At 35.3% G+C, this 24,355-nt stretch overlaps 3 protein-coding genes across 3 annotated transcripts; 2 read left to right on the forward strand and 1 right to left on the reverse strand.

Annotated features, from left to right (window-relative positions):
- Nucleotides 1–418: 418 nt before the first annotated feature.
- LOC105319556 (C-type lectin domain family 4 member E) lies at nucleotides 419–3,866 on the forward strand. Its single transcript, XM_011417147.4, has 5 exons — nucleotides 419–547; nucleotides 1,573–1,652; nucleotides 2,607–2,694; nucleotides 3,441–3,663; nucleotides 3,747–3,866. Exons 1-5 carry the CDS (start codon nucleotides 490–492, stop codon nucleotides 3,778–3,780), a joined length of 483 nt encoding a protein of 160 aa, XP_011415449.3. The 5' UTR covers nucleotides 419–489; the 3' UTR covers nucleotides 3,781–3,866.
- Nucleotides 3,867–6,208: 2,342 nt separating this feature from the next.
- LOC105319555 (ladderlectin) lies at nucleotides 6,209–8,698 on the forward strand. The gene is made up of 4 exons (XM_011417146.3): nucleotides 6,209–6,353; nucleotides 6,467–6,546; nucleotides 8,154–8,241; nucleotides 8,447–8,698. The coding sequence occupies exons 1-4, from the start codon at nucleotides 6,299–6,301 to the stop codon at nucleotides 8,674–8,676; spliced, it is 453 nt and encodes a 150-aa protein (XP_011415448.2). The 5' UTR covers nucleotides 6,209–6,298; the 3' UTR covers nucleotides 8,677–8,698.
- A 1,235-nt stretch (nucleotides 8,699–9,933) lies between these two features.
- LOC136274009 (toll-like receptor 5) lies at nucleotides 9,934–12,066 on the reverse strand. The gene has a single exon (XM_066079979.1). The coding sequence runs from the start codon at nucleotides 11,959–11,961 to the stop codon at nucleotides 10,078–10,080; it is 1,884 nt and encodes a 627-aa protein (XP_065936051.1). The 5' UTR covers nucleotides 11,962–12,066; the 3' UTR covers nucleotides 9,934–10,077.
- Between the last annotated feature and the right edge of the window lie 12,289 nt (nucleotides 12,067–24,355).

Raw genomic sequence — 24,355 nt, forward strand, 5'->3', positions numbered from 1 at the left:
AGATTTTGCTTGTGATTCTTGCTCTAAATAATGAATTGACCTGTTTATTAAACGTTACTTTTCTCCTGATGAGAACAAAAACACAAGCAAAACAGAAGGAGTCGACTATGTGTCTGATGTCGAGCAAACCCATGATAAAGAACAAAACAAAAATCCAACAAGAATCGACTGATGATAAGAAATTGATCGAGAAAAAGAAAGATATAATTATAAGCAAGGCACAAAATTGCCTAACCTTACAGACATAAAGAATGACCTTTCTATTCTATTCAATGTGCTGCAAGCTTAATTTTTTTTTATTGTTTTTCTGGTGGTGGTGGGAGGGGTGCTCAACTTCGTCTCTAGACTATAAAAAATGTAGACGTACTTTATCTATTGACTTACTGTATCGTACTTTTTGGACAAGACTGTACTCCTCAGCCCATTAACTGGCATAAAGATAAGGAATTGTACAAGTGCCTAGGTCACATAGCACAGGACACAAGAAACATGAGGGGATTTTGTTTCGTGTACTTATTGGTTATATTGACCGTAAACTGTACTTATGGTATGTACTCGTGGTTTAATTAAAACTCGGATCTTAATTTCACCAGTTTAGTTTTCAAAAATGATTTCAAAAATAAATAAATTTATATATTTGTTTGTTTATTTATTTATTTATTTATTTATTTATCTATTATGATGAAATTGTCATTATTTACACCTACTGAACAAGAACGATAGTCTTTGAAGTAAAGTGGATCTAATAATGTAATGAATATATTATGTGCAGTTTACTCATGTATGCAAAACATACCGATCACAACCTGGCAATACAAATACTTGTATTCGTTAATAAAAGGAATTGTAGAAAAACTGGTATTTTTGAAATGTCTTCAATTCCCTAATGCATCTTTTATATGAATATAAATTCATTTGATTTAAAGTATAAATTTTGATTTTGTGAAAGTTTATTGCATATGGTTTTTTAAAGATATTATTTATATATTCTTTATATTTTGTACATGAAAGAGTTTATCGTCATTCTGATTTAAATGACCAATTTCGATTAATCTATGCGTTTTAGTCCAACATATCAAAATCAAACCTAGCAGAAACATTTAGAGTGAAGAGTAAAATATAAATAATGATATTCTTATCAGTTGCCGTATTTTATACTTTGACAGTACTACTATATATACAGGTACTCTTTTGATATCAGTGCTCTCAACAGAATTAAAGATATTGGTATCAATTTACGGATAGGTGATGTAGTCTGTTCCTTACATTGATGTTTATCAATCCATTTTTCTGCTTTAAGAACTTTAATTAAGTTCGTTTGAAGAAATTTGGAAATACATGCGTAAAGAGTTGTTTCGCTGGTTCAAATGAAATGCAAAAGACAACGGTCATTGCATAATTAATCAAATGATTTGCTAACGTAGGATTTTGGGGTTTTTTCCCCTGCAATGCCCATTATCTTCATAGTAAATTATTAATGAGAATGTTTTAATGTTTATTGTTTAGAACATTTTCAAATTAAAACGTTTTTACAAGCTAATCACATTTTTGTGGGTTTTTCTTTATGTTCAGGCTGCAAGACAGGGTGGATGCAGTTTCAGAACAAGTGCTACTACTTCAGTGTTCTTGCAAGGGAATGGGGCGTAGCGTCTGTAAGAATTTCATCCTCTAATTATTGTTATCCACTATCCAGAGATATCCACACACACACACACAGAGAGAGAGAGAGAGAGAGAGAGAGAGAGAGAGAGAGAGAGAGAGAGAGAGAGAGAGAGAGAGAGAGGGGGATAGAGAGAGAGTATATTTCGATTTGGAATAAAATGTACCCGTTTTGACCAACTCTTAATTTGTCATAAAAAAGCTATAAATTATTTGATTTTTTTGTCTAAGTGCTCTGAATTATTAGATTTGTTGTATTAACACAGAACAGATTGATAAAGTACATAAACCTTACTCTATTCAAAATTATCTCTTTTATTTTAGGATGTTAAATACATGTACCAACCTCTTGGGGCTAAATCTGCAAGACTGTAGTCACTATGAATAATTCGGCGTGGGCTACAGCTCTGCAGTTTTCTAGTAGTCCACTTCGCTCTTCCTTTAGAGCGGACTATGTTGTTTACTTTATAGAACCACTAACTTTGTATAACTGTTTTGACTAAAGCATTTAAGATCAAAGTACATCAGAGCCATTTTATCAAGAGCTTGGACTTTGGGTAGTTGTGTCAAACAGCATTGTGGCATAGCCCATTTCTATTTTATTGTTAGCCACTGATCTTAGCTTTCTTAATCTAAGATGAACAATATTGTCTATCTTTTGAGCCAATACTACGCAATTTATGCAAATTCCTCTCTAAACCACTCATTTTCACTTGTTTTGATCCAAGAATATTTACGTTCTACAGAAAGTACATGATTTTGTTAAAATGGTTCTATTTCATCGGTCTATATAGTATATCAAAGCAATTAAGAACACCTAAGATTTCACAGTATATGTAAAATTTTAATGTATATCATGGCATTTAAAAACACCTAATTTGATGTTAATTAAAACATTAAGAACGCTTAAGAATAGTGCGTTCATTCATACGTGTATGGTTTTTCAGAGCTATTGCAAAGCGTTCAAGTCTAAGTTGGCAGAACCTCAAACCGAGGCTGAAGCTCACTTCCTGTCAAGCCATGCTCAAAAATTCGGTTTGTTCTCATATAATTAATTTAGTTTTATAATACATCTTTAAATCTTGGACAATACACGGTAATTAAATACTTTTTATTAAATAGTTTTTGTAAATCCAATCAAGAGAGATCGATGGTGGTCGTTAAGATTATATTGTCCATTTTTTGTGTGTATTTACCTCCCTAAGACGAAGACTTCTGTCTAAAGATATAAATAGTAATATGCTCAAATTTTAAAGCTAAAACATTCGGAGTTATTTCTTGATTAGATATTCGTTTATGGCCAAAAATATGACATGACAAAATGTCAGGAAGATTTGATGGTTAATTTGGTGACACCCCCCAGCCTCCTAACATCCTTTAGAAGGAGGGCTTTTGATAAAAAAAAATCTAGGAAGATATTGTATTCAAAATTTAAAGCAAAAAAATAAGAAAGTTTAGAACTATTTTGTTTATGATAAAATAGAACCATTTTTACAAGAGCTTGGACTTTGGGTAGTTGTGTCAAACAGCATTGTGTCTATTTCATTGCTGGCCACTCGGCCATGGCTTTTTGAAATCAACAAGATTTGTCTGGCTTTCGAGCTAAAACTATGCAATCGGTGTATATTTCGCTTAAAACCAGCGTCATTTTAACTTGTTTAGACGCAAGAAATAGATAGTTACGTCTAACTGAAAGTCCAAGGCCTTGTTAAAATGGTTCTAAGGTAGATTTGACGGATAGTCTAATTGTCCAACCAGCCTTCAGGTTTTATCTAATTAAGGTGGGAAAAGCTTTTGGATTGGGATCACTGATATGGTGGAAGAAACAACCTGGACGTATGCGTCCAATCAGCAACCAATTCACATAGCCTCGTTTTGGGGAGTACACGAACCAAACGGACACGCTGTCGAGAACTGCGCAATGCTGTGGTCAGGAAGTCATGACAAAATGGCAGATTATACTTGCGCCGGAGGCCTAAATTTTATTTGTGAACAAGATCAAGAGTAAGTTTATAATGAATTCAGCTGATCAGAATTCGATACATTTCTATTTTAATTGTTTACATTTCGATTGTATTATCTTTCAGATTCTCCGAGGTACAAAATGTAATTATTGGTTGATATAAAAACAGAAATACATGTATATTGATGTATTGTACTTTTACAAATTTACATCACTCTATGGTAATAAAAAAATCAAAACCATGTCGACATAGTTCTATTGGGGAGTTGATTTCAATCAAATCCTGATAACATACATGCAGTTACTCGGGAAAAACTTAATTCATTTATCAATACTATTGATAATTTTACACTTACGAATGTGTAATTTTAACTCTTTGATTTTTTGTTAATGTATTTTTCAATTGTCAAAAAATGTCATCCATTAAATTTCCATGAGTGATCATCATAAGGGACCAAATATTAATTAGTATTTTAATACATCCGATTCGATATTTCCAGGGCATATTTTAGATTTTTCGATGCAAGTAGGTAGAAAGTGTGCAGCGATTCCAAGCAATATTCTAAGTGAAAAGCATAGGTCGAATTTTTTTAATTTAAAGGGACTTGGACACGATTCGACTTAAAATTTTCAAATTTTATTTTTCCATTTTCAATGTTTATACTGATAAATATAGAAGTTTATAATGCCATGTCAAAATTTGAAACTCAAATATCAATTTATAAGCAAGATACAGAGTTTATAATTCTTTGTTTGTAAACAAAACTCGAATATTGTCATTTTTTACATATTCGTTGTACTGGTGTAAATTTCAATCAAATGTAACTTTCTTTTGTTGAAAATATTATTTAAGAAGATATTGAATTAGTTTAAATTGTTATTTACGTGAGATTTTGTCTAAGAAATGGTAATTCTCTACATTACTTTTTTGTAAACAACTATAGGACTCGAGCTTTGTTTACATAACAATCAATTCTTACCTCTGTATCTCGCTTGTAACTTGACTTTAACATTTAATATTTTGGTCAATCAATTAAAATGCATTTTATACATAAAAAATAAAAATAAAATTTTTGATCTCAAATCGTGTCCAAGTCCCTTTAAATTCTTTTTCGGAGCATATTGACTTTTATCTATCGTACCAAATGTCAATATTTTAATTCAATCCTATCATTAATTCGTAATCAAACGGAAGACCCACTCGTTGGTCGCAACGAGATCGTGTCTAGTTGACCTATATCGTTGGTTAACCCCTACCCCCGTCCCCATTCCCGTTCTCAAAGACGGTAAATTAGATTCACAAGTGTTAACAAATCATCACATTATCGACAAATTAGGAATTCTATTCCAGAATTTCTGATTTATGCATATTTATTCAAAGTGTGTTAAGTGTCTCGACACTAAAAAAAATGTTCATGTACCTTCAAAACGCACTTTTAAAACAAAATTCAGTGGGTTAAATTGGTCCCAAATTTAACGCACTTTGACAATTTTTTTCAAGTCTTGTTTGATAGTTAATCATCTCATTACCGAAATTAATAGCTTCAGGTGAAAATAGTTTATTTAGTTAGTTTATATAGTTTTACCTTTGCCCTCCAGACTGCAAAATGTCAGAGAACAGTGCATAGTGAGGATTAACAGGGAAGCCATTACAAACATTGCGCACCTTTTTTTGGTGTGGTTCTCATTCGGGGTAATGGTTATTGGTAATCGAAAAATCATTGAAGAGCACAACAAATCTGAAAATGAAAGATCATGTAAATGTTTCAGAAGAAAAATTTGCTCGGCCTCTGTCTTTTTTCTTTTATCATCATTTTTATTTCCATGAAAACGAACTCAGTTTTGACCTGTTGAAACTTGGAAAAAAGTATCGGGTGAAGAACTCTCATTACTTTTCAAATGAATGGCAAAGCTTTCCTTAAACGAATGTTAAAAAATAGAATGAATATTAGGTGGTGTTTTATAAATGTCTACGCAAGAACCAGATATCCAAAAATATTAAAATTGCCAAACAATAAAATTTGTGTGAAGCTCACACCCTGAGCACTTAAATTATCAAGACCAACAAAAAAATGATCTGCTAGATCATAAGTGAAAGTAGTTCATCTTGGCTCGTGGCATTACATACCTGAATTGTTTCAAGCTTATACCTTGAAGTGAGGTCTAGGAGCATTAAACTTTAAATGGTTCATTTTAAGAAACAGTCTGTTGAGACCCAAAAGTTGGCAACCGTGGACTTATTTTTAAGTCCATGTTTTCACATAATCAAAACACCAGAAGTGGTGGGATGTGGAAGAGACGTAATGAAGTTTAATTCAATCTAAGCAGGAATAAAATCAACCCTTGTACTCACGAAATTTGTTATTTTTTTTCTATTTAATCTTTTGATATTTTGTGTATATTTATTTGTTTTTGTGACAATTGTGTTTGAAAAATGTCAAAATGTTTTCGATATTTATTCTTCTAATAGTTTTGACATCGCTTAGTGCAAGAAACATGCTAGTATGTCTATATTGCTACAATTTTCCCGTTATATTTTCGCTGCAACGGGCCTTCCAAAGACTTTGAGAAGATTACTTACTAGGCCTATATGTCATATCAAAGATCTACAATTAGAACAGATAACGACAAACTCCAAATGACAAGTCCTATCTGTTTCTCAGCTCAAAATCAATCATGAATCTAGTATACCTTGCCTTCCTGATTGCTATATCCGCTGACAACGTAGAAAGTGAGTAAAAATATATTGGAATGTTCTCTCTCTCTCTCTCTCTCTCTCTCTCTCTCTCTCTCTCTCTCTCTCTCTGTGCGCGCTTATGTACTGAAACCACGTGTTTTCTACAGGTTGTTTCACAGGATGGATTCAATTTCAAAACAAATGCTACATGTTCAACAGCATGGCTAAGGAATGGGGAGTGGCTTCGGTAGGATTACGACCAATTAATATTGAATCTCTTATCATTCTATCAAGGAAATTAACAACACAAATAATGCAATTTTATGTCAGAATAGCAATACTTTAAAATGATATACAAGGCCTATATTTGTCTTTGTTCATTTTGCTATATTTATTATGTCTGACATTTGGAAATGTAAGTTGCGATGTCGAAAAAGCGAAAGTGCAAAGATGCTGCGGCCAAAGGGATATGTATCCTTGATTTATACATATTTTATTGTACAAAAATACAATTGGCATTGGGCAAAAGTTCCATAACTTCGACCGCACTCTTAATCATAATATAGAACCATTTTATCAAGGCCTTGGACTTTCAGTAGGATGTAACTATCTATTTCTTGCGTCAAAACAAGTTAAAATGACGTGGTTTCAAGAGAAATATACACCGATTGCGTAGTCTTCGCTTAAACAAATCTTGTTGATTTCAGAGAGCCATGGCTCAGTGGCCAGCAATGAAATAGACAGGCCTACGTCACATTGCTGTTTGACACAACTATCCAAAGTCCAAGCTCTTGTTAAAATGGTTCTATCTTTAATTCCGACGTGCCTATAAATGGAATATGAAGAATTAACTGTTTGCTGTAGAGATAATCCCCTTTGCTCTTTAATCGTAGCACACTGCATCGATAGGTATGGCACGCCAAACTCACAAAAATGGGTTTAAGATAGTTTCACAGTTGATAAACTAGGTTTATCGACGATGAAGTTTACAAACGCAATCTATAATTTACCATTCGTTAATCTTAGTTTTCATCGGTAAAACTACAACTATTTAACAATTGTAAACTTTAGTTTACAAATGCAAATCTAAGTTTTGATTTCTTTCTGTAAATAAACCTTAACAATAGATTAGATAAATATAGATCCTTGAACTATAATTTGCATTTGATAACTATAATTAAGAGTTGTTATCATAGATTCACAATCGTGAAATTATATTAAACAGACAAACTACGTTTTGCAATCGCAAATTGTTGTTTTCAGTATCATAATTATAGTTTTACACTTCTGAAACATAGATAAACCATGCTTTGCAAATGTGAAATATAGATTAACGTCGTTAACTATAATTTTCTTCCGTAAACTATAGTTTATAACCGTTTAACCTAATTTATCGACTGTGAAATTATTATCACCTCATATATGTGAATATATTTACATTCACTTTCTTTCCCTCTATTAAATTACATTGGTTGATTTGAGTTATATTTACGCCAAACACAGAAGACCCAATCACCAAATCTGGTGCGTATGAATACATTCAGTATTCCTTCAGTATTTCTCGAAGAACTTGAACTGACTCCTTTCGCGACTTCAAACCGGATCACGACCTGATATTATACTTACGCTGATAACTATTTCATTGAAGTAAATATATTTTGACATTTAAATGAATTCAATTGATTAATTTGACCCTTCTCCAGACTTTGCTCAATCGCCAAAGTATTATTGAACTTTTGCATTTTCGAATAAGGCATTTTTTTAGTATAGTTGATATAATTAATACCCTATCTAATTCAAGAGACAAAACGTTAACAATATAACATTATCTTGTACAACACATGTACTTATTAGGGATATTGTCAAGCTTTCAATGCAAAGTTAGCGGAACCCCGCACAGAAGAAGAAGGACATTTTCTCACTAGCCACGCTCAGAAAATTGGTAAGACATTTTAAATTAAAGATTATCTTGCTTTTAATATTTTTACCCTTTTAAAGCGCGTATGGTAAGATTCCATGCAAGATCACCAAGTGGTATATAGAAAGCAGTGATAACAAATATGCATTTAAAATAGGGATTGGTATTTACATTCAAGCAAGAAATACCCACTAAGAAAGACTATGAAATTAATTGTTTTGGACTTTAGGGGGAAACTTTTGGATCGGCGTTACCGATTTGATAGAAGAAGACATGTGGATGTACGCTTCTACACAGGAACTCGTTAACATGACGTCATCGCTTTGGTCCACCAATGAGCCGAACGGTTACACATCGTCTAACTGCGGTCTCTTAATGGCTGCTCTTCATGCCAAAATGGGCGATTACATCTGCACGCGTGCAGAAAAGTTTATTTGTGAACTTAACAATGGAATGTGAAAATAATAAATGAATACAGTCAGCTAGCTTTGTTGATAATCTTTGTTAGTAACAACTTATGTTGTCAAATATCATACAGTCATAACAACATAATTTATTTAAGAAATAAACAGCAAGTTCACCAGGATATGAACTTGGTTTGTCACGTGATCAAATCCTGTGAAGCCCGAAGGGCTTCTCAAAAGATTTGACCACGTATAGAATTGAACGTTTTCGCTATCCTATAGGTTCATGTAAGGAAACATTTGCAAATGTAAATATACAATATTAGATATATCTGCATTTGATAGATAAAGTTAGTCCACACAACTTTATCCATATTTTGACTTCATTCAATTTAATGAAGATGCCAAAAAATGATTTCCTTTGGATTTTATTTTCAATGTGTACTGTTACAGAACCAATCACAGAACTACGCATTTTGCAAAACATATTTAACTTGATACAATGACTCGTATTCTTTAATGAATGTTTTTTGTTATGTCTATGTGAATTAATGTATAAACATACAGATACCTGTATTAGTAATCTTTACAATCCATAACCTAATTCTCCGGGTGAATGATAAAACTTGTCTTTTTATAACGAAACTAATTATGGATGCACTTTTAAGCATGGAATACTTATTTTTGGATATCGTCGGTATATAACACACCAGGCTGTGCAGACAATTTATCATACCGCGCTATTTGTCTCCACGGCCTACTGTGTTGTAAGACCGACAATATCCAAAAATAAGCATTCAATGCTTATATTTATATTGATGTTTATTTGAATGAAATATCTATGTATCGTCGCTTTAAAGCCATAAATGATAGACGGAACAGCCATAAAACACGTTATCTGAAAACATAGTGCCAGATACTGTACTTTGTTGAGAAAACTCGTTATTATATTAACGAATAGATATGATTTAACGATTATTTTTCATAAGTACATATCAAATTGGTTAATTAAGGTTGGTTGTTTCATTTTATCTACAATAATAAATCTAGTCAAAGTGCGTGTCGACGTTTACTTGGGCTCATTTGCCGTGATCAGGTTTGGTGTGTCATTAATCGGATTGAGTTAATTGATTCAAGATTGATTGATTAATTAGTTTTTTAAATTAATTTGACCAGTAATTTTTTCCATTTTTTTTCAATTTTTAGATTTATTTAAATTGTTCATACATCTTGATGAAATAACGTGTAGGCTGCAGTCTTTAAGCCTATATATATTGCTGTAAACATGTGTATGTAATACATGTATACGTCACCGACCTGTACATGTACTACTATACACAACATAAATAAATCCTCATGTTGTGACGTATAAATGTATGCTGTGACGACGTGAATTGGCATTCAAACGAGGTATTTTTCAATTTACTATTATAAACTTTACCTTCAAAGAGGTAAATCAATTGTTACAGTTATTGTAATTAGAAGCAGTGGCTGAAAAGACGGAAGCAAGTGCTCTGGGAACACCCATTCTTTTCCTAATAGCATCCAAGACTTCGTGTTTCTTGTTCGAGAATTCGACAGCCAGTTGCTGCCGCAAGTATGCCTTTAATACTTTGTTTTTCGAGTTTTTCCATCGCAGATAGTCACAATTAACGATAATAATATTTAGGTCATTGCTCCGTTCCCTGAAGTTTTTCCACGCATTCCTCCACATCAAACCACACCAAAGTGCATTTTCGCTGTCTCCTTCAATCTCAAAATCCTCAGTCATCAAGAAAATATAGTTCCGGCATTTCTTCAATTTCATTATAATTTCTTCTTCTCGAAAACCTCCAAATGCTTCATCCCTAGGCGGGAAAAAAATTGAATACCCATAACTCTCCAAATACGGAAGTAGTGTGTGTAGCGCCCACGTGACGATACCAATGTTACTTTCACAAAGGCATATATAGGCGTCATATTCATATCCATTTTTATTTATTCGAGGAAATTTTAATCTTCTAGAGAGCAAATAAATGTCTTCTTTGTAGACACAATTAATACAAACTACAATTGCGATCGAAACACCAAAGAGAGGTATAGCCACTATTAGTGCAAGACTTAGAGCATCACAAAATAGAGATATATTGAAATTCGATCCATGCAATGTAGAATGCCGTTTAAATATATAAATAACTGGATGCTTTGACTTTATGTGGTGCTTGGGTGCTTCGGTGAGATAAAATGACGAGCAGTTTACAACGGTATGTCTTTTGCTTGGCTTGGAATAACAGAAACATGGGAAAGGACACCCCTCTTGACGACTTATATTGCAGACTAAGGAATCAAACTTTTGATATTTAGAAATTTCCTTTATGTTTGTCATCTGAGACTCGAAAGGGTTTCCACATTTCATGTCAGAATATTCGATCCAATTCTGCTCCAACCATTGGCTTGCTTCCGCCAGGTATTCGTACAGTTTGCAATCACATGTGATGAAGTTTTCCGCCAGAGAAAATTTGAAATGCAAAACTTCGGATAACATACTTCGATTTGAAAGATCTAAAAGATGTAGAAATTTTGGAAACGATTGCAGTAAGTTATTGCTTAAATCAAGGAACCCACAGCTCTCTGAGGACAAGAAAGTGTCTTGATTGACTCTGTATAAACCCGTGATCTCTTTGATTCTGTTGTTTCCATAATTTAGATTGCAAATCGGTTTATTCAATACGACGTTTTTAATCGATACCGATTTCAAATGGTTATTTTCAAGATTTATCCAAAATAGCCTTGGTAGTCCATTCGTTAACGACAAAGGTTCTATATCGGTGATAAAATTATTCGACAAATCTAAGACACGCAAGTATTTCAGACCCTTGAAAGATTCCTTCTTTATGTATGAAATTCTATTTAAAGAAAGTTGTAACGTATCCAAGAAAACCAAGCACCGAATTTCACCAATTTCTGTTATTAAATTGTGTGAGAAGTTCACACTTACAATTCTTGGGAATGAGCAGATATTGTCTGGCAGTCGAGACAAAAAACTGTTTGTGTAACTCGCGCTATAAAAATATTTGGATATCAACGAAGCAGATATCAATGAATTCGATATCAGCACAGAATGTCCCGATCTTCTGACAATCTCAATACCTAGAGGCTTCACCGCATCATCTGTCGTCATCCATCCAGGTACCTTGTGACAAGTACAATTAAAACAACCAGGGTCATCCTTTAGACAGACCAGCTCCGTACCATTATCACTGTTTTGTATATCACCATAACAGTCTAACTTGTTCTTGCTCAAACTAGTACAGTAGATGGAAAATCCAACAACAATAACAGAGGTCCAGCCATACCCCATGGTATGGGCTTTTCGGGACCGAATGTTCCAAATAAAATTAAGACATTTTATCACAGCACATGTATCAGTAACGAAGTTATTAAATTTATCAATAAGGAAGTCCTTACGTTCTGTGTCATCGATTTATTACCTAGATAAACCTGCTCCAACGGGCGTACAGTATAGGTAATAAGCAGTGACCCCCTTTATAAATTCCAACAGTACCAATAAGAAGCCCCCGTACAATGGCTTCCAAATCGTGCAACATTTCAAGTTAACGTGCTGAGTAGGTTTATTCCTTCTTTTTAATTTTGATTATCGAATGCATGCGTGGATCTAGTGGAGGGGGTGGGGTGGGGGTGAAGGGAGGGGGACGTCCGGAGCCCTGGGAAGTTCAAATGTCTTCAATTTATAAAGTAAAACAAGTTGCTGTCCTTTAAAAAAGGACTACAATACGTGGACCATTTGCATGTGTTTCCAACGAAAACGTGAAAGCCTTAAGATTATCAAAGTTTCCACCGACTCTAGCGCCTACTTTTAACCACTAAATTTGTACGTTGGATTACGTATGTGTATAGCCCTGACTTTTTATCTCAGAATTTAAAGGGTTCATACTTCTAAAATAATTATGATCTATCTATTAATGAAGTCTGCATGTATAGTATCAGGCGTTCGGCGAATTCTACTATTTGCGCACACATTACGATTCGCACTACTTTGTCAACTATGCAGTGACAGCTTTGTTTAAATTAATTTCATATTTTGATGCATTTTTCTTGAGATTTAAACTTTTATACAGTGACATAATTATTTAATCACACTTAAATGCTCACACTTAATCGGGAAGTACTCTAACCTCGCCTACTATAATCAAAGTACTGAAGTACTGAAAGCCGGGCTCTTTTGGTGTGTCTTTATGCATATTGTGTAGTAAAGACTAAAAATCTATCTCTCTCTCTCTCTCTCTCTCTCTCTCTCTCTCTCTCTCTCTCTCTCTCTCTCTCATGCTTTTAATGTCGGCAAAGCATCAGAGAGCGACCAAATTTTGTAAGCGGCTATAAACAAAAAATATATCTGTCTTGTAGAAGTTAAAAAGTTCAACAGTTGCTGCCTTAAATTTTGCAACAAGCATTATATATTCAATCCCTGTTTCTTCATCGCGCAGCAAAGTAGTTCATGGAAATTCATGCGCATTGTATGTGTCCAAAATGCATAGTAATTAATGTTTTAAAAACACGTTATTAATAAGAAAACTAAAAAAGATAGACAATTCATTCGAAATTTAAAAAAAAGAAACAAAATGCCAACACTTTTGACAAAACGTGGCTCTTTGTGTAACTATTTGGTATAGCGGAAGCTTTACCTTGACGCTGTTTGGTTTTTTGTTTATTTGTGCTATTTATAGTAACATTGGCGATTTGCCTGCCTATAGCCAGGACTCTGCTTTCAGCAGAGCCCGGCTAAAAATTAAGTTAAGTTATATGTGTATACGGAAAACAACAAAACATTGCAAATTATGCTATTTGATGCCTGTTGTAGTTTCGGCATAACATTAACTTATTTTATAATACTGACAGTTCATATCACATGCCGGTTATTTCTTTAAAAGGAATACTATGTTTCGGTACTGACTACTGTTTACCGACAACTTTACAATTACAGCGCCTTTGAACTTATGTGTATCCTGATCCCGATTCATATAAACTTGTGCTAGCCTGGTTCCCTGAGCTACCCATTACGCACAGGAACCAGGCTAGCTCATGCGCAGGCTGAATATTCCCCATAGCATCCGGTTTAACCTCGCTTATATATTTTCTGCGTGGACCTCAGGGTCCACGCAATTAATGAAATTGGGCTCGGACGTCAACCAATGATCTTTAACGGTAGACATGACTGAAGCATCTTTTTGTGGTATCAAGACATTTTCCGTGAATAACAACAATCTATTCAAAGTTTGCATCGACTGCTACACAGTAATACACATGCAGTGAGGGGGGTACATGTATTCCAAATATTGCGGCAGCACTAAGAATGAACAGTTTGTAAGCTAGCATGATATCAAGGATTTTTATCTGAAAGAATTTTTTATTTGTTGAACACGTCTATTGGAATTTTCAATATAATAGACCCCCCCCCCCCCCCACCTTTTGTTATGTAAAACCCCTTTCACACCGAAGCTGCGTCCTCACAGCGATCCCGCTGCGTCCTTAAATAATGTAAAACGCCAAGGTAAACGCAGTAGAGTCTCCTACAGCGCCGTAAGAACGCAACGGCATCTTCATCCGTCGCGGTGGGATCGCCTTTGAACATGCACAAAGTACGCGCCGTGGCTCTGCGTTCTGATAAACACGCCGTAAAAGCGTAGTGAGGTCGCCGTGACAGCGCCGTAAGATCTCCAACAGCGCCACGAGAGCTCCGTCGGCGCGCTCAAGGAACGCAGCTAATCGCAGTGTAGACGCAGTGATAAGTCAATTGCGCTTGCACGGAGACCTCACGGAGTCCTTTGGGATCTCACTGCGTCTCTGTAGTATGGTGTCCGGATAGGGCCATTTGCGTTAGCGCGACATCGCGTTCAGGTAAACGAGACATCGCGCTAACACACAACACGCCGTCGCGCTAACGCAACTTTGCATAACACGCCGTCGCGCTAACACACAACACGCCGTCGCGCTAACGCAACTTTGCATAACACGCCGTCGCGCTAACACACAACACGCCGTCGCGCTAACACAACTTTGCACAACACGCCGTCGCGCTAACGCAACTTTGCAAGTTTCACAGTCTAGTACGAAGTCGTGTCAAGAAATATCAGACTGCGCATGCTTAAATATGTAGGCATGCACGCAAGCATGGATGAAAAATAAATAAAATGTACTTTGAAATATATATATTATTTTCATTTATTATCAATGCATATGAATAAAAATATAGTTACTAGTGTGTCACTGTATAAGGATATGAATTATTATAAAATCTACCAATTGATACATTTACCTTAAATATTTAATAAAATTCATTAAATCAACAATAATATATTCATGACACATAGGCGTCGGAACCGGGGGGGGGGGGGGGAGCCCCCCCCCCCTCTTTTTTTTTTGATAAGTTATACCTAACCATTAGGAACATAGCAGAATATAGGGTTCAGCCCCCCCCCCCCACTTTTTATCGCAGGAAACATAATTGTTCCGTAACGTACGTTTGAAATATTTAGAAGTTGGAGTAAAAGGCATAACCCCCCACCCCCACGGATTAGGATTTTCATGATTTTGGGAATTAGGTTTTTCTCTCTCAATATTTCTGAGGATCAGTCTAGCCCCCCACTTTCAATTTGCTTCCGACGCCAGTGTGACATGTTATATACCTGTAATTTTACATTTTAAAATTTCTTTGCTTTGGTAATATACAGAGCACCTAATATGAATTTGTGACATGTACATGTTATAAATTTATCATTGCTAAATTAATTAATTACATCAAATATTTAAGCTAAATTTATCAATTGGTAGATTTATTAATAATTTATATGCACTCTGGCATATCCTTATACAGTGACATACTAGTAACTATATTTTTATTCATATGTATTGATAATAATTGAAAATAATATATGTGCATATGTATTTCAAAGTACATTTTATTTATTTTTCATCCATGCTTGCGTGCATGCCTACATATATAAGCATGCGCAGTCTGATATTTCCGGACACGACTTCCTACTAGACTGTGAAACTTGCAAAGTTGCGTTAGCGTGACGGCGTGTTGTGCAAAGTTGTGTTAGCGCGACGGCGTGTTGTGTGTTAGCGCGACGGCGTGTTGTGCAAAGCTGCGTTAGCGCGACGGCGTGTTGTGCAAAGTTGCGTTAGCGCGACGGCGTGTTGTGTGTTAGCGCCACGGCGTGTTATGCAAAGTTGCGTTAGCGCGACGGCGTGTTGTGTGTTAGCGCGACGGCGTGTTGTGTGTTAGCGCGACGGCGTGTTGTGCAAAGTTGCGTTAGCGCGACGGCGTGTTGTGCAAAGTTGCGTTAGCGCGACAGCGTGTTGTGTGTTAGCGCGACGGCGTTATGCAAAGTTGCGTTAGCGCGACGGCGTGTTGTGTGTTAGCGCGACGGCGTGTTGTGTGTTAGCGCGATGTCTCGTTTACCTGAACGCGATGTCGCGCTAACGCAAATGGCCCTATCCGGACACCATACTGTAGCGCTCTCACTGCGCATCCACAGCGTTTGAACAAGTTGTTTTCCATTTGGCTGCGTTCACACAGCGACCCCAAGGAGATGTTGCTGCGTTCATCGCGCTCTCGTGACGTTTCTTCTGCGCTTATACCGCGCTCCCACGGCGTTTCTACTGCGTTGTCATCAAGACCACTAAAACTCAAAAATGGCTATTGTACAATAGCAAGCGATGTAATAATTATCAAACTGGATGTAGATGACTATGTAAAAAGTAGAATTTGCTAATATTCCAAGACCTATCAATGGACGTAGATATAATTTATGCCATTTGGTTCTGATGTTTTCAAATCTTTTCTGTGTTTTCTAACAACTAATAACGGATCTTTTTTGTAGACCTGACTACTAAGAGTTTAATCCTAGTCCTTCACAAATTGTTTAGAAGTAAATATGTTTCAATTACAATGTACCTTTTCATAAAATCAAAACAATTTTTTTAATCACTTGTTTACTAGTTGTAAATTCTTGTTTGTTTCCCATACAATTGTACAAATTAATATTAGCCTACCAAGAAGTAAAGAACGTCTTGTGCACGGAGTCAGCGCGCAGAGCACGCCGTGGACGCGCGGTAAAATCTCCTAGCACGCCCTGAGCGCGCGGCGGAGACTCAGCGAGATCGCCAAGTAGAACTCCGTGGAAACGCAGTTACACGCCGAAGGAGCTCCGTAAGAACGCCTCGGTCGCCGTCAGGACGCCGTGACGACTCCACTTGTAAAATTTTCAAATAAAACTGTACATTTTTTCTTTATTTTCCTTGCGATCCTACGGCGATTCCATTAATTTTACAACGCCGTGAACACGCCGTGGGGACGCAGCTTGGTATGACAGGGCCTTAACCAGTTTTGTTATACTTTCATGTTAAATACTGAAATCTGATTGGTTAAGACGCAGTTAATAATATTTACTATTACCCTCAGCGTTAGCAACGTACTTGGCAACGGGTAACATTAAAAAATATTACATGCGCGAAAATTATGCGCGTACGGTTCGCTGTAGAATTCACGTTATTCCTATATAAAAGCAGTAAATTTTTCTTTAAAATTTTAATAAAGACATTCAGTATAACAAAATAAATAGTGCCTGTTTGGGAGGATAACAGTTGAAATTGACACCCCTCGAAAACCATTGTCAACCTCCGCTTCGCGTCGGTTGACAATGGTTTTCTCGGGGTGTCAATTTCAACTGTTACCCTCCCAAACAGGCACTATTTATATAATATAATTTGTATATTAATTTATAGCGCTAGCGTGTTTGATTGGTATACGTCTTTAGGGTGAGTGATTATGTATGAGAGTTTAATATCTGTAACGTGGACAATGACAAGACTGGACAATAGGGTCATATGACCAACTCTGCACGCACCCTTCCCCGCCAAAATATTATACCGGACTGGCACTCTCCGCCTAGCCCTTGAACGGGTCAGAACTGTACATTGTATAGCAATATACTTAAAAGCATTAGGATTGTTTGTAAGACTTAATGTAATAAATTAAAGTCATTCTAAATTGTAATATTACTGTTTCATTTCGTTTTCTAATGTGTATGTGTGTCTGTGTCTAATTGTCTTGTCATTTGTGTCTATTCTGTGTTATTTGTTTAATTACGAATTTTCAGGTTTATTCTGTATTAATAAATATTTAACAACGACCCAAGCTTGGCTTATTTCGACCACTGGCTACAGTTAATTAAACTGAAAAACCCATGAATCTCAATACTGAGCACTGTGTACAACGGGTAATTGTCAATGTGCTCATCCTTCGTTCATCTGAGACGATCGTTAGAAAAGATCAAGTCATTAAATTATAATAAACTAAAAAGTCCTTGTTTTTAATCCAACACCATCATATTTTGGCATATGATCTTGCTCAATATAATGTGTCCTTTCTGTGCTTCGGTGATGTACTTTACCAGTGAGGATTGTTCAAGAGATGAAATATTAAAATGCTCTACAGTCATTCGAATAGTAAATACTATTTTCCATGAAACTAGTTCGTTTGCCAAAAAGCGGTAATAATACTTACAGTGTTTATAGACTCTACACCAAGTTTGTATGCATGAGCTTAGCCACATCTTACAAAATTCTAAAAATAAACTAGACCTATTTTTGTCTCCAACAAAAAGGAAGGGCTTTTCGACAGCCCTTAAAACCCCTTATTCAAATTTATCATATTTTCTCTAAGAATCTGTATATCAAAAATTAGGAAAGTATCATGAGCATATACCCACACGTTAACATTTAAGAAATTAAATGCCCAAAGAAAGACAACTTCAGAATTTTTTATCCAGCTATATCCTTTGTTACCTGAAATAAAAGTTCTAAAAATTCATACAATCGATTTCAAACAGGTGGTAAAATTTCTCTACTGGATGAAAAGTTTTACGCCTGTCATTGAACAATAGCATTGCAAAAGGTAACGCCCACCGATTCCGAAGAAAGCAAAAACGATTGACTGTGTTCACCCACTGGAACGTATAAGAAACTGAAGACGTTTTCTAGTCCACTCGGTGTATAAAATTGAGAGGAAGCCAGAGTAGCTGGAGAAAACCCACGTGTTCGAGTGGGCGACCACCATACCGTCTCACGTACAACCACTACTGATCACGTGGATCGTACTCGGATCGCAGCGGTGAGATTCGAATGCGCTTACCACAGCGCTACCCAGACATTATATTTTTTCCCTTAAGTCATTTTTAAATTAATGTGTAATTGCGCTTTCTTAATTTGTTGCTGATAATTGGACATGTCTCATTCAATTTTATGAAATTAAGAAAAAAGTGAATCCCCTTAAAAATAATGAAAAATCTTGGGAAAAGTAAAATTCAAAGTCGTACATTTTATTTTTAGGCATTGCATTTTGGGCAAAGCAAATATTTTACATTTGAGTAAAATAGGTGATTAGGTGATTTACGTAAAACTTGCAATTTTAAAAGCAATCTTTTGTAGCCATTACGAGAGAGAGAGAGAGAGAGAGAGAGAGAGAGAGAGAGAGAGAGAGAATTATGAAATGAAATATAACTCGAATCAACGAATACTTCTTTTAATCCCATTTTACATGTATTGTATTAGTTAACATTTTAAAGGAATACTGAATAAAACAAAATTCGTATATAAGTAACTACCTGTTAGTTTATTGAAATTAAATATCTAGACGAAGTGTCTTACATGATACACACAAATTTTTTTTCTTTTTTTTTTTAAATCAACCAGAAAAGTAATAACGAAGAATATCGAAGTCTTAAAGTTTTCTTTTCTTCAGGGGGAGATCATCTCGATCGTTCACGTGGCTGACGGGATTTTGGGTACAATTACGACATTCAGACGTAAATCGAATTCCAGAATCTAGTGGTACAAGTAGTTTTTCGCTTTTACGGGTATCCTGGGGAAATGATGGAAAGCTAACACCTTTTTTCTCCATGAAACTTCTTACAGGGTCTTTGAAATTTTTAAGATCAATTTCTGTTTGATTATCTTTGATAATATTTTGAAAACGCACACACTCCACTTCTAGATTTCGGGGTACTTTTCCGCGGTAATATTTTTCTAAAATTGCTATGTCTGGCTGAACAGCCGTCATATTTAAGGCCCGTAGGCCAAAGGATCCCACAGGATAATATTTGTCGATATTGGTATTGACAAGGTGGGGAATAACTTGACTAAAAAAAGACTGACAGGTTTCTCTGTGTATTTCTTTTTTTGATACAAGACTTTGTTTCAACTTTTCTAAGTCTCTGTTAAGTGTTTTGACATTTTGCGACGCGTCTAATAATTGCTTTTTCTCAATATCATGTTTATCTATGTCACCACATATGTGTGGTCCTTCACATACTCCGTAATCACAATTTCTCTTGGTGTGTCCAAGGCGCAAATGGCACTGCCCACATTGACCCTTTGTTTTATCGGGCTTTAAACCAGGATTTGAGTATTTTAGTTCTAACTGAGCAAGATGTTCGTGTGCACTCTCTAATTCTACCTTTTTAATATTGACAGAATCTTCCAGCTCATCAATTAGAATCTGCATGGGGGTCTTATATAGGGGGCATGGACTGCTTACTGTCGCTGATTTATTTGCAATGTTTCTAACCAATTCTTTTTGTGTCTCCTCTTTTTTAGTTTCGACAGGTGGCTGGTTTTCTACGTATGTCTGTATTTTTAACCTCCTAAAATTGGTTGCAGCGATTGGTCTGGCACACCTGAATGCCTCCTCCACGCACATGTCACTGTACATTATAATCCACGTGTCCTCGTCGTCAAGGTATTTAACCCCAAAGTCAATGTTTCTTAGAATAGGAATCCGGCACTGTATGTCACAAATGAATTCCTGATATGTGCATGGTACATCGGGTATTTTGAATTTTTGTACCCGTCCAGGACCGTATTCAATTTGTACTTGTACTTCTTTATCCATGTTCTGCGTTTTGTGTTTTGCCAATAAATTCACGGGTTTCTTTCAAAATTGGGATAGTTCATGAACAAAAGTCAAAATAGGACAAACCATTAACCAAAAATAGGGGGTTGCTACATGTATATTGTTATTTAAATTTAGGTTTCTTTGTAATTCACGATAACTACATGTATCAGAAGAATCTGAGATTTACTCAGAATTTGGACAACAGTGGATATTAATTTTACAGTTGGTACCAACTGGTTGATATATCATTTTTTTATTTCTTTGGTGAACATTTTAAATATCACACTATGTGCACGAAAAGGAACATGTATGGAAGAGAGTACCAGCAAGGCATTGGACTAAGTACTGACTTTAGATCTTTGCTAATTCAGGATATAATTGACCGTGGATGTGACAGTGCAAGTGGTAAGGTACCCTGGGGAGCATTAAGTGCCACTGCAAAAAAATTTAAAGTTTCGGTGAAAACGGTAAATAAAATCTGGCGACGTTTTGTTGAGCACGGAACATGCACCGAAAAAATGCGAAACAAAAGCGGACCACGTAAACTTACGGAACCAGACCAAAGATTTATTGAATGTTTAAAGCGAGAAACTCCGTCCATGTCATGCAAAGAAATTCAAGAAAAACTAAGAAGATATTCCCCCGTGTCTGGAGAGGTATCTCTACCAACTATAAACCGTTGTATATTGAAAAACCTAAAATTTACATACAAAAGGCTAAAGTACTCTCGCATTGAAAGGTTTACAAATGATAATATGATTTACAGTCAAGCTTACATCGACTTTTGCCAAACAAAAAACACACGACAAATTAAATTTATGGACGAAAGTGGTTTCAAACTTACAAACGCAAATCGCACATACGGTCACTCTCGGAGGGGGGAACCGTGTGTTGAAATAGGCAGGTTTGTAAAAGACAGAAACTTAACATTAAATTTATTAATAGGGAAAGACTGCGTGCTTTATTACAATTTTGTCGATGGCTCTTCAAATATGTATACATATTTAAATTTTTGGGAAGAAGCGGCTCAGAATCAAGACGAGTATGGCAGAGCAGTTCTCATTCCAGGAGATTTTGTTGTCGTCGATAATTGCCCGATACACAGAAACAATTCAGAAAGAGTTCTTCGTCATTATTTCGGAATGCAGGGTGTGCAGTACGGATTTCTACCTGTATATTCGCCTGATTTTAACCCAGTTGAAAATTGTTTTCTTAAACTAAAAAAAATATTGTCGCAAGAAAAATACTTACCATATTTACAAGTAAGTCTAAAACTTGCCATAACACAAGCCTTGAAGGAAATTTCATCGAATGATATCAGGCAGTTTTACCGACAAACAGGATATCTCAATGTATGACAATGCAATTTGAATGTGTAATTCGTGTACATGTACAGGTATATCCATATTTTTCATAAAAGTGCACTGAAAATTAAAAAAACAAATGAAACCTAAGAATTGTTTATTTAGACTTGTTATTATCAATTTTTTCATTAACTTCGAAAACGTGCACTTGTTCATGTTTTTGAGAATGGTCTTAAACACACATACACACGAACGCGCGCGTGCGTGCGTGCGTGCGTGCGTGCGTGTGTGAAAATGTATTACAGGAGTTTCTGTATTGAAAACGTTCCAGTGGGTGAACACAGTCAATCAGTTTTGCTTTCTTCGGGATTGGTGGGCGTTACCTTTTGCAATGCTATTGTTCAATGACAGTCGTAAAACTTTTCATCCAGTAGAGAAATTTTACCACCTGTTTGAAATCGATTGTATATAAGAAAGTACTCATTTAAGATTCAAGAGTTTTGGTATGCCAAAAGCTCTAATGCTAATCATTCATTGAGCAAAGCGAGATAACTCTTGAATTTTAATTTTTTTAAATGTGATAAAGTTATCATTTTCAGGCCCTTAAAACCCCTAAAAGGAGTCAAAAGGTGGCCCTTTGGACCATAATTTTTAAATTGTACTCTTTATTCTAAACTAATATCTGAAAAGAGTTTGAAAATTGGATGAGTAATAAAAAAGTTATAGCTAAAGGGCTGTTTTTAATACTGACCCCTTCAGGTCCCTTATTTTTCGGATTTTTTTTCCTCATACCTTTTCAGGTCTGCGCATTTAGTCCCTCATTACAAGTACAAAATATAAAAATATTCGCTTAAAAACTGTTTGAGAAAACGTTACATGCGTGAATTCAATTTAACATAGAAACTCCCATAGACAATTTTCATCGGCTCATAAAACCGGAAGTACTCAACACTATTCAACGAAACTTTGAATATATCTTAATTACGTCTATTAACACAATATCTATCCTAATCATTTATTGAGCAAAGAGAGATAACTCTTGAAATTGAATTGTGATAAAGTTATCATTTTCAGACCCTTAAAACCCCTATAAGGAGTCAAAAAGTGCCCCCTCGGACCATATTTTTTAAATTGTACTCTTTATTTTGAACTATAAACCGAAAAGATTTTGAAAATCGGATAAACAATAAAAAAGTTACAGCTAAAGGGCTGTTTTTAATACTGACCCCTTCAGGTCCCTTATTTTTCGGAATTTTTTTCCCAAGACCTTTTCCGGTCTGCGCATTAGATCCCTTATTGCAAATACAAAATATAAAAATATTTGCTTGAAAACTGTTTGAGAAAACGTTACATGCGTGAATTCAATTTAACATAGAAACTCCCATAGACAATTTTCATCGGCTCATAAAACCGGAAGTACTCAATACTATTCAATGAAATTTGGAATATATCTTAATTACATCTATTTGAACAATACCTATCCGTCTTAGAACATTCCTAAGCTTTTCTGAGTTTTTTATTTTTTCATCCCCCCTTTTCTCAAGTTTGAGGCCTAAAATCTCAAAACTGATAAGAAATAGAAACTCGCCGCCGCTTTACTTTTTAAACAACTCGACATGGTTGATCTAACTGTAAAATTACAACGTATTTCCATTAAAAATAAAAACAATATATTGATTCATTTAATTTCTACTATTTTGCTTGTGTAAACCGGAAGTACCGGAACCGGAAATCCAAAACCTTACATACTGGTGACATTTAAAAATGCTATAAGACTAATGTATTGTTATTTCTGAAATCTTTTCTGTTTTCAAAAAATCGCTGACGGAAATTCTGTCGAGAAAAAGAATAATAATAACTAGACCTATTTTTGTCTCCAACAAAAAGGAAGGGCTTTTCGACAGCCCTTAAAACCCCTTATTTAAATTTATCATATTTTCTCTCAGAATCTGTATATTCAAAATTAGGAAAATATCATGAGCATATACCCACACGTTAATGTTCAAGAAATTAAATGCCCAAAGAAAGACAACTTCAGAATTTTTTATCCAACCATATCGTTTGTTTCCTGAAATAAAAGTTCTAAAAATTGATATATAAGAAAGTACTCATTTAAGATTCAAGAGTTTTGGTATGCCAAAAGCTCTAATGCTAATCATTCATTGAGCAAAGCGAGATAACTCTTGAAATTTATTTTTTTTTAATGTGATAAAGTTATCATTTTCAGGCCCTTGAAACCCCTATAAGGAGTCAAAAAGTGGCCCCTTGGACCATGAGTTTTAAATTTTACTCTTTATTCTAAACTAATAACTGAAAAGAGTTTGAAAATTCGATGAGTAATAAAAAAGTTAGAGCTAAAGGGCTGTTTTTAATACTGACCCCTTCAGGTCCCTTATTTTTCCGAATTTTTTTCCTCAGACCTTTTCCGGTCTGCGCATTTAGTCCCTCATTACAAGTACAAAATATAAAAATAT

The sequence above is a fragment of the Magallana gigas genome, chromosome 3 (genome assembly GCF_963853765.1).
Source record: "Magallana gigas chromosome 3, xbMagGiga1.1, whole genome shotgun sequence".
Lineage (NCBI taxonomy): Eukaryota > Metazoa > Mollusca > Bivalvia > Ostreida > Ostreidae > Magallana > Magallana gigas.

Coding starts and splice junctions, on each gene's coding strand:
- LOC105319556 (XM_011417147.4), top strand. CDS start 490: ATGAGGGGATTTTGTTTCGTGTACTTATTGGTTATATTGACCGTAAAC. Junction 548..1,572: donor GACCGTAAACTGTACTTATG/GTATGTACTCGT, acceptor CTTTATGTTCAG/GCTGCAAGACAGGGTGGATG. Junction 3,664..3,746: donor ATTTGTGAACAAGATCAAGA/GTAAGTTTATAA, acceptor ATTATCTTTCAG/ATTCTCCGAGGTACAAAATG.
- LOC105319555 (XM_011417146.3), top strand. CDS start 6,299: ATGAATCTAGTATACCTTGCCTTCCTGATTGCTATATCCGCTGACAAC. Junction 6,354..6,466: donor ATCCGCTGACAACGTAGAAA/GTGAGTAAAAAT, acceptor TGTTTTCTACAG/GTTGTTTCACAGGATGGATT. Junction 8,242..8,446: donor TAGCCACGCTCAGAAAATTG/GTAAGACATTTT, acceptor TTTGGACTTTAG/GGGGAAACTTTTGGATCGGC.
- LOC136274009 (XM_066079979.1), bottom strand. CDS start 11,961: ATGGGGTATGGCTGGACCTCTGTTATTGTTGTTGGATTTTCCATCTAC.